The sequence below is a fragment of the Lactuca saligna genome, chromosome 5, assembly GCF_052625555.1.
Source record: "Lactuca saligna cultivar CGN05327 chromosome 5, ASM5262555v1, whole genome shotgun sequence".
NCBI classification, from domain to species: Eukaryota; Viridiplantae; Streptophyta; class Magnoliopsida; order Asterales; family Asteraceae; genus Lactuca; species Lactuca saligna.
The window spans coordinates 232,702,342-232,718,061 of NC_136421.1; the positions used below are offsets into that span (position 1 = coordinate 232,702,342).

The 15,720-nt window shown below is 31.6% G+C and overlaps 1 protein-coding gene across 1 annotated transcript in view; it reads right to left on the bottom strand.

Annotated features, from left to right (window-relative positions):
* Positions 1 to 4,583: 4,583 nt before the first annotated feature.
* The window catches only part of LOC145046181 (palmitoyl-monogalactosyldiacylglycerol delta-7 desaturase, chloroplastic-like), a 50,461-nt gene continuing 39,324 nt past the window's right edge, over positions 4,584 to 15,720 (bottom strand). The window contains exons 4-5 of the mRNA XM_078994485.1: positions 4,988 to 5,094; positions 4,584 to 4,896 (exon numbers count right to left, since the gene is read on the bottom strand). Of these exons, the coding sequence (XP_078850611.1) occupies positions 4,692 to 4,896; positions 4,988 to 5,094 (312 nt within the window). The 3' untranslated portion in view covers positions 4,584 to 4,691. The remainder of the gene's footprint in view (positions 4,897 to 4,987; positions 5,095 to 15,720) is intronic.

Consider the following 15,720-nt stretch of genomic DNA (forward strand, 5'->3'; position numbering starts at 1 on the left):
GATACTTGGCACAACTGCAAACATCAAACTTTATATCAAGTCTATTAACAGTTAGATATAATAGAGAACCTATCATGCTTCTGTACAAAGTGAGATCCACAACAGGCTTATCCAATGAAGGACCTAAGCATGTGGAGTGTTATCGGTACTTTCAATTTCAAACTATTCAGCATGCCAAATTTCTCAAGCAAGTTTCGAGGGTACTTCTCTTGATTTATGAAAGTTCCTTCCCTACATTGATGAATATTCAATCCAAGAAAATTATTTATCTTACCCATCATAGTCATTTCGAACTGGATTCTCATCATATTTTCAAATTCCCTAGACAACGAAGGGTCAGTCGAGCTAAAAATAATATCATCTACATAAATTTGAACTAGCATCAAATGATCCCCTACTTTCTTTCAAAATAGAGTAGGATCAACTGATCCTTGTTTAAACTTAGAGGGTTTCAAGAAATTGGAAAGAGTTGCATACCAGACTCGAGGTGCTTATTTTAAGCCAGAGACAACCTTATCTATTATTTAACAATGATTAGGAAATTTTACATTTACAAAATCTGGTGGTTTTTCGACATAATTTCTTCTAAAAGTCTATTGACAAAAGCACACTTAACATCCATTTGAAAGACATCAAAATCTTTATGATCTGCATAAGAAATAAATATTCGAAGAACCTCAAGTCTTGCGAGAGGGGAAAAGGTTTCTTCATAGTTAATACCTTCTTGTTGCAAATATCTTTTTACAACTAGTCATACTTTGTTTCGAACAACATTACCTTCTTTATCCATTTTATTTTTAAAAATTCACTTTAATCCAATGTCCAAAACATCATCAGGTTTTGGAACTAGTCTCCAAACCTTATTTCGTTCAAATTTGGCAAGTTGTGATTGCATTGCAACAATCCAATCAGGATCTTCCGATGCAACCTTAACTGTTTTCACATCCATTTTAGAAAAGAACACATTAAACATACAGAATTCCTAGTGAACATTCAGTATCTCATTTTAGCTCAAATTTGTGCACGCGTCATCACTACATCATGAGGATCACCAAGAACCTATTTTGTTGGATGATTTTGTGTCCATCTGTCCATTAGTGGATATGCCTAATCAAACTCCAAAGGTGCATCTTTGAATATTTCATCCGTTACATTATTGGAAACATCATGAAAACTATTAGAATTGTTACGTTCCCCATCAACATCAACATTAGGTATCAATCCATGGAGCTCCCTTTCGACTAATGGATTTACATTGAAAGCTTTTTGTTTCTGAAAAGCCTTGAAAATTTCCCAATAGACTTTGTTTCGTGCTTTTGACATCGAAACACCTTCCTCTTTTACAACTTTTTGAATATTCTTGTTGCAAATTTGTGCTTTTGTTTTTTGAGTTTTCGAAACTGGTTCATTTGTTTTATTATCAACTTTTGATTTTTTAGATTTAACTTTCCAAACTCGTTTTGGTTTTTGTCTTTGAAAAGTCATTGAGATTTAACTTTCTGGTTTCTAAACTTACATAAGTACCAAACTGTAACACAGACCATCGCATCAATAAGAGACTTTTTCTTATCATTGTTTCGGAAGTTGTCAATGAACGTAAACAAATCACTCACCGAATCGCACCCTACGAAGTTCACTTCTGACCATTTGAAAATTGCATTCTAGGTTATAGCCGCAACTTTATATGTAAGGAACAAATGATCAAGCTGTTCAATTTCTAAAGAACAAATCGGGCAAAGGATAGAAAGGATATCTAAGCCTCATAAACTAAGGCTAACACTAGTGGGGAGTTTATCCAATAAAACATGCCAAATTAAAATTTTACTTTCCATGGAAAGGAACGATTCCAACGAGTTGCTTATCAACCACAAGATGGACTTTATCATCGATCCATTTACCACCATGTATCTTGTAACAAATCACACAGCTGAGAAAATTGCAATATTTCTACCCCTCTTTAAATTATAAACCCATTAAAAACAAAGCAATGAGTAAATTACTGAAATCATCCCTGTGGTTTGGTTAAAATTGTATATTTGGTCCCTAACTTCTATTTTGCACTCGGATCGTCCCTGTGGTTTGATTTTGTTGCATTTTTTGTCCCTATGGTTTGGTCGAAATTGCATGTTTGGTCCCTAACTTTATGTATGTAAGGGACGAAAAACACAACAAAATCAAACCATATGGACGATCCGAGTGCAAAAGAAAAGTTAGGGACCAAACATGCAATTTTAACCAAACCATAAGGATGATTTCAATAATTTACTCTAAAGCAATCTTTTCGGATTCCAAATGAAACATCCTAGGAAATTTAGAAGAAAAAAGTTGATCTCGAGTCCATATATCAGTCCAAAATCTAGTTGCAACACGATCTCCCACTTTTTTCTTTAAAATGGAGCTTTCTTCTTTAATTTAGCAAACGAAGCAATGATTTTAGACTAAGGACCCCCTCCACGAATAGAATATCTCGAAATCTCAATTCCACCATTATTACCATGGATAGATTTTATAAGCCGAACCCAAATCAAGTTACTGTTATTTAATAAGCCCCATCTCCATTTTTGAACTAAAGAAAGATTGAAAGTCACAAGACTTCCAATGTCCAAACCACCACTATGTTACCAGCCAAAATCAAATCCTTTTTCACCCAATCCATCATTCTTATCTTCATTCTCACCCCAAAAAAATTCACACGCATGGATTCAAACTCTATAACAACTTTACCCGACATAAAAAATCGACATATAGTACAAACCCAAAGGATCTAAAACCGATTTAATCAACATAGACCTCCCAACAATAGAAAACGTATCTATTTTCCACTTAGATAACTTTTTGTACAAATTTTCTTTTATCGGTTGCCCAACCAGAAGACCAAGATAGAAAATCAGGAGTTTGTGAGGCCAATATCCAACTAATCTACCAAAACTATTAACCTCCACCCAATGAGCACTAATCAAAAAGATTTGATTTTTGTAAGTTTATCTTCAATTACAACACAAAATAGAAACATTGTAAAATATTAACCATATTCATAACATTTTCTTTATCCCATTCACCCTAGGATACAACATCATCAACGTAAAAAAAGATATAAAAAATAGATCCATACCAATTCTAACTCCCAAGAAAATGTTGGCATCCATTGCATCCTCAATGGTAACATACATCCCCTCCATAACTAGGATAAAGAGAAAAGTAGACAAGGGATCTACTTGCCTAGGCCCTCTCTGCGAATCAAACTCCTCGGTAGGGCTATCATTTCAAAGGATAGATGCCTTAGTGGACATAAGAGATGCATAAATCTAGGAACGCCACTTTTTAGCAAATTTAAGAGAATCCATAATACGATCTAAAAAATCTCAACTTACAAAGTCATATGCTTTTTCAAAATCAATATTAAGCAACATGAATTTTCGTTTTTTCTTGTACCATTCGAAAATTTCATTAACCATTAGATGCCCATCTAATATTAGACGGCCTTTCACAAAAGTTGTTTGTTCAAGACTGACCACTGAATTAATAACATCTGCTAATCTCATAGCTAAAATCGTTGCAATAATTTTGTATTGAATTCCATCAAGATTTATAGGACGTTAGTCATTAATCACTAAAGAACTCCCGGTCTTTGGAATCAAGGTAATAAAAGAAGAATTGCAACAAGATAGGATCTTTGATATTTCAAAAACACACACAAAATCCAGAATATCAAGATGTAAAACATCCCAATATCTTTTAGTAAATACAAAATTAAAACCATTTGGTCCTGGAGCTTTTTCACTACCACAACACCAGACGACATGCTTAATTTCCTATAGAGTGGAAGGAACTTCCAAACCATTAGCTTGCTCTATCGACAATTATTTAAGCCGTTTACTTCTACTTATGACATGAATAACTTGTGTTTTCTTTAATTTCTCTTAAAAAAAAAAAAGAAAAAAAAAACTTTTTAACCGAACTTTTGTACTCCACTCGCCAGCAACTTTAATACCTTGAATTTGAAGTTGTCGTCTTTTTTTCTTCAAAACCCCATGATAATATTTGGAGTTCTCATCCCCATAAATACTCCACTTGATATTCGATTTTTGAGAATATCGCTTAAATCTTTTTCTCCAAAATACACAAATTAGATCTAATTCCACTTATTTACTCCATTAGAGACAATTCACTTTTCCCATCATAAACCAATTTACTAATGTCAATTAAAGAAGATCCGTCTTAGTTGCCAATTTTTTAAGTTTTTCCTCATTTCACCATTTCTTAATACTCATTTTAAGAGTTTTCAGCTTGTTCTTAAAACGAATACTATGAATGTCAATCCCCTCAAAAACTTGTCTTTCTTATACCAAAGTTTGTACTAAATTTAGTGCACACATTGCTTCCTGGCTTGAGAGAGTTGTGAGGATTTACAATTTCTCATGAACTTAATATGCATTCTAAGATAATTACGTCATTTCGCTCCCACAACATTTACAATAACAAAAAGAAAGAATATTAACAGAAAGCATGTATAGACATAAATGTTCTTTATTAATTCAATAATAACAACTAAATCAATTTGTTTCAATAAGAGATAACTATTAAAAGACTCAATGTACCCCTAAATGACGTGTTTAAAGTTACATATGAAAAAACTACAAATAAGAAAACCTTTTAGAGGACTTCCACAACCAAAACTAGAGTAAGGGTGATCAGGTTTTGGAATGAACTATCTTTCTTTGAATATCAGTTTGGTATGGTCGTTTAACATCAGTCGCCACCCCGATAGTTTCAAGGAGGCGTATCATATACCATGCCAGATCAATTTGCCACCATTCTAAACCAAACTTTGCTGAGTACTGAAATGCATGATGATTATTGTGCCATCCTTCTCCAAATGATAGTATTCCAATCCACCTATTTCGTGTTCATGATTGTTGGTTATCTTTACTAGCATGTATGGCTAAAAATGAAATCATGGTTACTTTTAATAGAAGTTATCGTTTACCAAATATTACGAGAAAGATCAGTTGTCGCCCATGTTTGGTGTCCCAATCCGTGGCACACCGCGTTCACTAGCCATGACATATGGTACAAGCATACTACCCTCATTGCCTGCTATCGAATAAAATTTGTCACTGACAGGTTCATTTTCTATAAAAAGAACTTTAAACATTTTTAATGACTATTAGATATGACACTAAAATCTACATAAACCAATCAAAACCTATTTCTATTTCACAAAACAAGCATTTTAGTCAAGATATGTTTAGCTCAATTTTTGTTTCATTGTGAGCATGAGCTCGGGAGGTGCCACTACGAGATTTTGGACCTATGGGGACGACAAAAATCATCTCTATAGAGTGCAAATTCATCACCATAGACCTCGGCGACGACTTGTCGTCGCCATAGACTTCGTCATCATAGATTTGTCACTTTAGGTCATATTGTCGTTACCATAGCCTTCGTAGTTATAGGCATCCCTATAGAGACGACAAATCGTCCCCATAGAGAGACATATAGAGATATTATATTTTCGTCATAGTTATCGATATAACGACTTCATATTGTCGCCATAGCCACACCTATAGCAATGACATACTGTCGCAATAAGTAAACCTATAGCAACAATAAGTTGTCCCATACCTATAGGTACTGAATAGGTTTTACACATCTTTAACCACCCTTGTGAATTGTTAAATTAGCAATATATATCTATATATCTATATATATATATATATATATATATATATATATATATATATATATATATATATATATAATAAAATTTTCATATAAAATAAAACCAAAAACAGTATATTTAAATCTAAATCATTTTAAATACCATATGATAGAAAGTTTAAAAATATCTTACATGCTTGGTTTACCAAAAAAACAAACAACCTAATTTGAAATTGTTTTGAAATTGTTTAGATGTTTGATACAAACCAAACTAAACAAAACAACCAAATTATCATATTTACTAGAACTACTTTCTCATTCTTCATTTTCATCATTTTAATCATTTTATTCATTTTCATCACCTTTATTTTCATATTCTCCACTTTCGTCATCTTCTTCATTGACATCATGACTATTTGGAACTTGTAGTTGAGAATGATCAAAAGTAAATTGAGATGGTGGTTGTTAGGCGTTTGGATTTTAAGATAAGAACGTATATTTAAATTTATGTATGTTTAGGATAATATATCAACCTTACAACTTTTCGGATACCCATGAAACATTTTTCCTTCCCGCTCAACCTATGGAGATGATTTATCGTCATTTTAAGTTTGGAGGTCAAACTTAATTTGCCAACTTTATAGTGACGACTAGTCGTCTCTATAGGGTCCTCTCTATGTTCCAAGGAGCCCCTGGCAGCGGCTTGAAATTGTATCCTTAGTATAAAAAATATATTTGTTTATATATATATATATATATATATATATATATATATATATATATATATATATTGGGAAAATGACTTAAGAGGGTAACTACCTCTTATCCGTGTTCACATATTAGCAACTTTTTCTTTTTTGTACATAATAAAGCAACTAACTTGTTTTAACTATTTAAATTACACAAATATTACCGGCTAATATATGTTTTAACCAGTAACTCAAAAGGAAAATGACTTAGGAGGGTAACTACCTTTTATCCGTGTTCACATATTAGTAACTTCTTATTTTTTGTACATAAGAAAGCAACAAACTTGTTTTAAATGTGTAACATCCCAAATATCATGACCAAAAATTCCGTTTTTAATTTAATACTAAAACCATAATTGTCAAACCATTAATTTAATACTTCGGCATCGGGCCCCGCCCGACATCAGGCCCCGCTTAGCATCGAGACCCGCTCGATATACAGATCTATCTCTCTTAGGCCCCGCCTGTCTTCGGGTCCCACCCGCTAAACACATACAATCATATAACATGCTAACACATAAAGAAACATACTCTAGTATATCCCTATCCTAAAAAACATACTCTGCTAATAATGAGATACGAAACGTTGTTCGTACTCAGCTAGTGATGGGATACGGGACCTCGCCCACACTCACCTCTATACCAGGCACATACAATTATCACACAGAGAACAAGTATAATCTAACATGCAAACATTCCTCGGGCACCTGCCCAACATCAAACCTTGGTCTGGAATAACATACTAGCATACAATGCCTAGGGCTGACCCTCGGGTCTTCCTACTCATAGACTATATTGGCTGGCATTGTGGCCTTAGACCCATTCACACAGTGAGGAGACTCACCTTGCACTGTTGAAGCCCTGGCTGGAACTAGTTGAGTACGGACGAAGTTCCGTATCACATTATTAGCAGAGTATGTTTCTTAGGATATGGATACAGGAGAGTATGTTTATTTATGTGTTAGCATGTTATATGATTGTATGTGTTTAGCGGGCGGGGCCCGGAGACAGACAGGGCCTAAGAGAGACAGATATGTATACCGCGCAGGGCTCGATGGCAAGTGGGGCCTGATGCCGGGCGAGGCCCAATGCTGGAGTATTATTAATGGTTTGACAATTATGGTTTTAGTACTAAATTAAAAACGAAATTTTTAGTCATGATTTTTGGGATGTTACACAGTTAAAACAAGTTAATTGCTTTCTTATGTACAAAAAATAAGAAGTTGCCAATATATGAACACGAATAAAAGGTAGTTACCCTCCTAAGTCATTTTCCCTTTGAGTTACCGGTTAAAACAGGTATTAGCCGGTAATATTTGTGTAATTTAAACAGTTAAAACAAGTTAGTTGGTTTATTATGTACAAAAAAGAAGAAGTTGCAAATAATCAAAATTAAATGCCTATTCCTTTTTTAATACGTTTTGGATCTGCAGAAGTGTAGTTTTTTCCTAAAGGTTTTCTATAAATTATTTTCTAAAAAGACAAAAGAAAGCAATGTATACTATGGTTTTCTCTTGTTTTTGCTAACAAATAAGAGATCCCAAACCTAATTTGTGTAACCCTATTCTTATAGTTTGTAATTACACAATTGTGGAAATATCCGAGATTCATTTGACATTCATTTGCCTTCTTTTGTTGTGAAATTTCATTTCACATAAATTTTTTCAAAAGAGAACTTAATTATCCTCCTATTTTTGTTCTTATAAATTATGCTAACAATTAAATGATGACATATGTTATATTAGTGTATCAAAATATCATTAAATTAACATTAAATGTTACATATACTACTATTTAATTTGGTATCAAGATTTATAAGAACAAAAAGTAAAAGGATATTTAATTTCTCTTTTCCTGAGAAGAGAAATTAAATATCTTCCTACTTTTTGTTTATGGTCATTTAAATGATGACATATGTCATATTAATATAATAAAATTTATTAAATTTCATTAAATATTACACATGTCACTATTTAATAGGATACAGGGATTTATAGGAAGAAATAGTTAAAGGATAATTTCGAATAAATGAAGGGTTTTTTTTGTCACTTGTCACTCTCTCATTTAATTTGTCAAATATCATTTTGTGGTTATTTTGAATTAATTTTTTTTTTCCACATTTCATGTTATGAGTTTTTCTATTTTATTAAATTCCACAAAATATTTTAATGTAATAATTGCAATAAATGTAACAATAAATGAATATTAATTTCATTGATAAACTTACTTTGTGATTTTAAAATTTTCAAAATTAAAGCTTATTAGTTTCTTTTTTTATTTAAATTTAAATGATAAAAAAATCAATTTCATTAATAGACTTATTTTTTTATTTCAAAATTCCAAAATTAAAACTCATTAGTTTGATTTTTTATTTATTTAAATTTAAAGGATAAAAAAATCAATTTTAATAATTCATTATTTTTCTTATTTTTTGTAAATCCAAAGTTCTTAAATATTTAGATTTTTATATTTTTTTTAATTAACCCATTTAATATATAGATCTTACACCTAATATTTAACATGAGAAACGTTTTTAATGTTTATTAATCTACGGCTTTCGTGAAGCTAATAGTTAGATACTACCAAATCAAAGTCTATTTTTTTTTTGTTTTTTTTTTGTTTTATATGTATTTAAGTTTGCTTAACAATCGGCACCACAAATGATTTTAGATTTAAGGGGTTAAATGGCATTACTCTTTATTTGGGGGGCAAGATCGAAGTTTTGAGAATTGGGTTGAACGTATTTAAAAATTTAAATTAAAAAAGAAAATCTTTTTACCTTTTTTATAAAATTAGAAAGACAATCTTTAGCAATAATATATAACATTAGTCTTATTTTGAGTGATCTTTTTAACGATATAATTTATTATATATTTTTAAATACTTTGATATATTAAATTAGATAAAACTATGTGATTTATTTCTGTGGTATTCAAAAAACTTTAAAAAAGATCCAAAAAGTTTCAAACCTACATTAAATATCCAAAATTAAGGTTTTTCCATGTTTTTGTCTCTCAAACACTTGAATAGTCACTTTTACACTTTTTATTTCTTTTTTTTTATTTTTTTTATTTATTTTGGTATTTAAATAATTAACAAAAATAATATATATATATATATATATATATATATATATATATATATATATATATATATATATATTTCCCTCCTAAGCTTAGCAACCTAACCCAAATTTATTCATATTCATCTTTAACAATCTTCCACAACACCATCGACATAACCCTCCTTCTGACCAGCCTCTTGCTGATCGAACCCTACCACAGGTCCCATAAAAACACAATGAAACCTCATTCTCCTTCAACAACAAAGTACTTTATAATCTTACCCAAGTCAAAGTCCAAAAACCAATAGCAAATCGTTTGTCAAAAGATTCTTAGGGTTCTAGTAAAAGAACCTGCAACTTCTTTAAATTTGAGAAATTTTTTATGGATAAGCCTCCACTAACAAAATTCCCTTTAATGTCGATCACTTCAAGACTCTTTAACCCCCAAATTTTATCTGACAACTCACCGTTGATTCTGAAATGGAACTGAAAAAACCTTAAATTCAAAGAGCTTCCCAATTACATTTGACAATTTCCCATCCAAAAAATTTCTCCTTTTTAGGAGATGAATAGTTCCTTTTAAGGTCAAAATGGTTATTACTCAAACAAGAAACCGAATGAGCAAAATTACCTCCTCGTATCCTCGATTTAGAAACTTTATCTTGTGAGTTTTACGTGACTCCAAACCAAGAACAGTAATAAGGGTCTGTGGATTTCTAGCTTGAAAGCATGTTGTGAGGATCGATTCTAGACTTCTAATTTCTACCCATCATATATGGGTAGTTTTGCAGGTTAGAAAACCCATAGGAGATTGCAGCGACAATGGTCATTGTTGGTTGTAGCGGTGATGATGGTTGGAGGTTGTAATGGCGGAGTACGAGAATTAGATGGTGGCGACGTCGATTGTCCTAACCCTCGAAATAAAAAACCACCAATAAATGTGAATATGAAGATTAACCTTTACTATTAATACCACAACACAAAAAAGGGGCTTGAAACTTGGATTTGGCGGTGTATCTAAGGACGGAGTTGTTGGTGGCAGTTAGACCACCGATTTGTTTTTTTTTTGGTGCTCTGGTCTCGTGGATGATGGAGCTCGACAAAGATGTTTGGGTTGATTTTTTCAACAATGATGGTTGTTGTGTTGCTTGATGGGTTTCCTTTTCTTCCATCTAATATGTGAACATGGTGCTCGACTGGATGGGGGGAGAGGATCGATAAGTGAGAAAGGAAGAAGGGTGGAGCTAGGTTTTGAAGAAGATGATGGTGATGGATTGTGTTCTAGGTATTAAAACGAGAGAAAGAAAGAAAGAGAGAGAGAGAGAGAGAGAGAGAGAGAGAGAGAGAAAGAGAAAGAGAAAGAGAGAGAGAGAGAGAGAGAGAAAGAAAGAAAGAAAGAAAGAAAGAGAGAGAGAGGGTTGGGGGATAATTATTTTATTTTTTATTTTTAAACTAAATTAGTATTTGAAAATTTATAAAAAATTACCAAAAAAAGTAAAAGGGCGTAACCGTCTATTGAAGTTATTATATATCCCCTTTTTTTGTTAGAAATTTGATGGTGTGATGGTCTTTAAGCATAAGAGTTATTGGAACATGTGGTTAGCTAGATCCTCTTGAAATCTTTAACGTTTGTTTCATGTTAGATAATTGTTTTTAATTTCAGCAAACCAACATTGAAAAAATAGAGAAAATCAAGAAAGAACAAAAGAACCGAGGTTTTGTTGGCTTTTTGCAATCCTAAAAATAGAGAACTAAGAAACTAGAAAAGATGAAACTTCCCTTCTTATCCCTTCTCCACATTCACACCCTTTTGACTAGACATGTGTTGTTTGTATTTGTATTTGTACACTCTGTTCCCTCTTTTCAGTTTAAGATTTGGTGGCAAAACAAGAAGAAAGCATTACAAGTCTTCTCACCCTCTCTCGCTCTCTCTTTTGCATGTGTTCCTCTAATCGTGATTGTAGCAGGGTAAAGATGATGATTGTAAGAAAATAGTGGTGCTACGACAAAAATCACAATTAAAAGTTCCTGTGTGCTAAGAATAGGGTCTCACTCGGCTGATAAAATTATTTGATTCTAAGGAAACAAAGACTATACACTAAAGTCCCGATATTTTCCACTATTTGACAAGAATGTTCTAACTTTATTTTTTTGATAGTAAAGTCCTAATTACGTGCTAACCAGCAAAAAAGGGTTAACATATAAAAAAATTATCGGTAACTAGGACTTTACTCTATCAAAAAAAGATAGGCTTTTCTTGTCAAATCTTTGAAAATATTAGAACTTTAGTATATATATCCTAAAAATGTATAATGAAAATTATACTTCAATTCTATTATCAAATATTAGCTTGTGAATGACCATTGAATTCCCCATTTCTTCCAAACCTCTCGATCATTATTTAGCATTAGTAACAACAATTTTAATGTATTTTATGAATGTAATAATGTGTATTCATAATATTACTCAACTTTCATCTTATTTTGGTTGTATAAATAGTGAACCGTATCTATTAGAAAGTTGATGATTTCATCACAAATATTGAAATAAAAGTTCTCCTCACTGTATAATTTCTCTTGTTATTTGATCATATTGTATAACATGTTATCAGCCCGACTCTAACATAGAGCTCTAACTCCTTACTGTTCTTGTCATTTTCAGGTATGTATTTTTTTTATATGCTCGCATTTACAATGCTTACAACTTACTTTATTGACTTTCTTAAATAACTGTTCATTAACATGTAAGTTTTTTTTATTAGTATTTTACTATGGAAAACCATGCTAGAGAAAACTTTCTCTACTTTTCATATCACTAACATGCTCCTGCAGCATCAATATCATGAGAAAGGTTTTAAGAAGTTTATGAATTAATCTCATTTCTTCTTGTGGCTGAACAAAATAATGAACTATTGATGAAAAATCACTAATCACGTCCGACCCGTTCTAGTTCATTATCTGAAGTGAATGCAACATCATCTAATCATAATAGCCATGGGTCGAACCGAGGTCGTGGAGGTTGTCATAATTATCGTAACAACAATAACAAGATTGCAAGTAACCAGCAGAAGTTGGAAAATAACAAAAATCAACATCCTAATGATAAAAGTGGTCAAGGAAAGTAGAATGATTGGTCACTGTTCTCGTACATGCCACTCTCTAAATCATTTTGTAGATCATTATCAAGCTTCTCTAAAATCTAAAAAAAAGAAAGAATATTGAAACAAATTTTATTCAAAATGACTTTCACGAAGATCAACCATAAATGACATATTTTCATGTTGTTGATTTTCTTGTCTACCCAGAAGGGACAAGTGGTACTATGGATGGTGATGGAAGATCAATATGTAGTTTTGTTTCATGAGAAATGATGTTGTCATAATCTTATCAAAGTAATAAAATATGGCTTTATTTCTATTTATCTATTGAAGAGAAATATGGACATTCACAAAAGAAATGAGGAAGATATATGTATTGGAGACAGTCCAAAAACACATAGCATTCTTAATAATGAAAATTATTTTACTTACTTATCAATTGGATAAGCAAAATGTTAATACAATAACGGGTAGTGTAAAAAATTATTGAAGGCACCGAAAGACCGAATATAGTATTACTATAAGAGACAATAATTACAATTGGTGATGCATTATTTTCATCCAAATCACTAATAAATTTATTAAGTTTTAAGGATATTCGGTCTTACGGATATCATGTTGAAACAACTAATTATGATAATAAAAGTATCTCAATATTAAAAAAATGATATCGGGTATGAAAAGCATTTTGGAAAAATTACTTATATTGTCCTCCAGGTTGTATTATACAAATATTAAAATGATTGAATCTTATGCTATTGAATATAAAAGGTATAATAACATAGTCAAAGTTTGGCATGACCGGTTGGGCCATCCCTAATAAATTAAGATGCGTAAAATAATTGAATCTTCAAGTGGTCATTCCTTGAAAAACCAAAAGATTTTTCAAGCTAATGAATTGTCTTGTGTTGCATGCTCTCAAGGAAAACTAATTTCTCTTCCATCATTGAATAAAGTTGGGTATGAAAGTCCTAGTTTCTTAGAAAAAATTCAAAGGGATATATGTGGACCAACTCATCCACTATGTGGACTATTTAGATTTTTTATAGTTTTAATTGACGTGTCAACTAGATGGTCACATGTATGTTGTTCTCTAGTCATAATCTTGCTTTTGCAAGATTACCTGAAAAAATAACTTACCTAAGCACACATTTTCCCGATTACTTAATTAAGAAAATTTAATTAAGAAAATTTGACTTGACAATGCTAGAGAATTTATATCACAAACCTTTAATGACTACTACATGTCGATTGGGATAACTATTGAATATCTTGTTGCACATGTTCATACACAAAATGTTCTAGTTGAGTCGTTAATCTAACGTCTTTAGTTAATTGCAAGACCGTTGCTAATGCATTCTAATTTTTTTACATCGACATATGGACATAAAAATTTTCATGCAACATCACTTGTACACATCATGCCAACTAATTATCATAAGTTCTCCCTTATTAAACTGGTTTGCGGTCAGGAATCAAAATTTTCCCATCTAAGGACATTTCGATATGCAATTTAGGTACCTATTTCTCCACCTCACCACATAAAAATGTGGTCGTCAAAGAAGAATGAGAATTTATGTTGGATATGAATCTCCATCTATAGTAAAATATTTAGAATCATCAACTGGATATTTATTTACAGTTAGATTTCACGATTGTCATTTTGATGAATCAGTTTTTCCAACATTAGGGGGAGAAATAAAGAAGCTTGAAAATAAAATCTCTTGGAATGAATTATCACTTTTAGTTTTAGATCTTCGTTTAAGTCAATGTGAACTTGAACTGAAAAAGATAATTCATTTACAAAATGTACCAAATCAATTTCTAGATGCATTTACTGACCCTAAGAGAGTAACAAAGTCTCATGTACCAAGTGTAAATGTCCTAATTATAATTGATATCCTAGAAGGAAAAATACAACTACAAACGAATCTAAGGCATGCCTGGAATATGGAAGACCAACCGGTTCGAAAGATAAAAATCCTCCAAGGGAGAAAATATAACCGATGGTCTAAAAATAGGAAAACAAAATCTTTTGAAAAGATTAGTGAAGCTCTAGAAGAGCCCAGTGACATAACAAAAGAAATCGATGTACCTACAAATTATGAAAATGAAGAGATCTCAATAAATTATGTATGATAGGAATAAGATGGAAATGAAATAAGATAGATGTCAATGATAATTATTCATAGCATGTTGTGTGTGAGGTTATGGAAGAAAATGAGGATCTTAAACCTGAATCTATAGAAGAATGTAGAAATAGAAAAGATTGGCCAAAACAGAAAGATGCAATCAACAAAGAGCTTAATTCTCTTACTCAACGAAAACTTTTGAACCTATAGTTTGTACAGCAAACGGAGTAAGACTAGTGAGACACAAATAGGTATTGGTGTGCAAAAGAAACAAGAAAAATGAAGTTATAAAATATAAAGCACGAATTGTTGCACAAGGTTTTACCTAAAGCCTCATAATTGATTATGAAGAAACATACTCTCATGTGGTTGATGTAATTATATTTTGTTATCTAATAAGTCTGGCAACACATGTAAAACTTGATATGCGTTTGATGGACGTAGTTACTGCTTATTTATATGGTTCATTGAGAATGATATTTATATGAAAATAGCATAAGGTTTTAAGGTACCAAAAGCACAAACTTCTAATTCAAGAAAAGTATATTCGGTAAAAATAAATAAATTTTTTATGGATTGAAACAATCTGGTCGTATGTAGTTCAATTGTTTAAGCAATTTTTTGTTGAAAGAGGGCTATAAAAATGATCCGTTAAGCCTATGTGTATTCATAAAATAGATATGTATAAAAATTTGTGATACTTGTTGTTTACATAGATGATTTAAACATAATTTGAACTCCTAGAGAATCGGAAAATGTCATTTCTTGTTCAAAATAAAATTTTGAAATGAAAGATATTGGTAAAATAAAATTTTGTTTGGCTCTTCAAATTGAGCACACCAAAAATGGAGTTTTTGTATATCTATCATGTTATCTAGAAAAGGTACTTAAAAGGTTTTATATGGATAACTCATATTCATTGAGCAACCCGATGGTAGTAAGGCACTTAGATACCATAAAAGACCAATTTCGGCCTTGTGAAAAACATGAAAAACTTCTTCATCTTGAAGTACCATA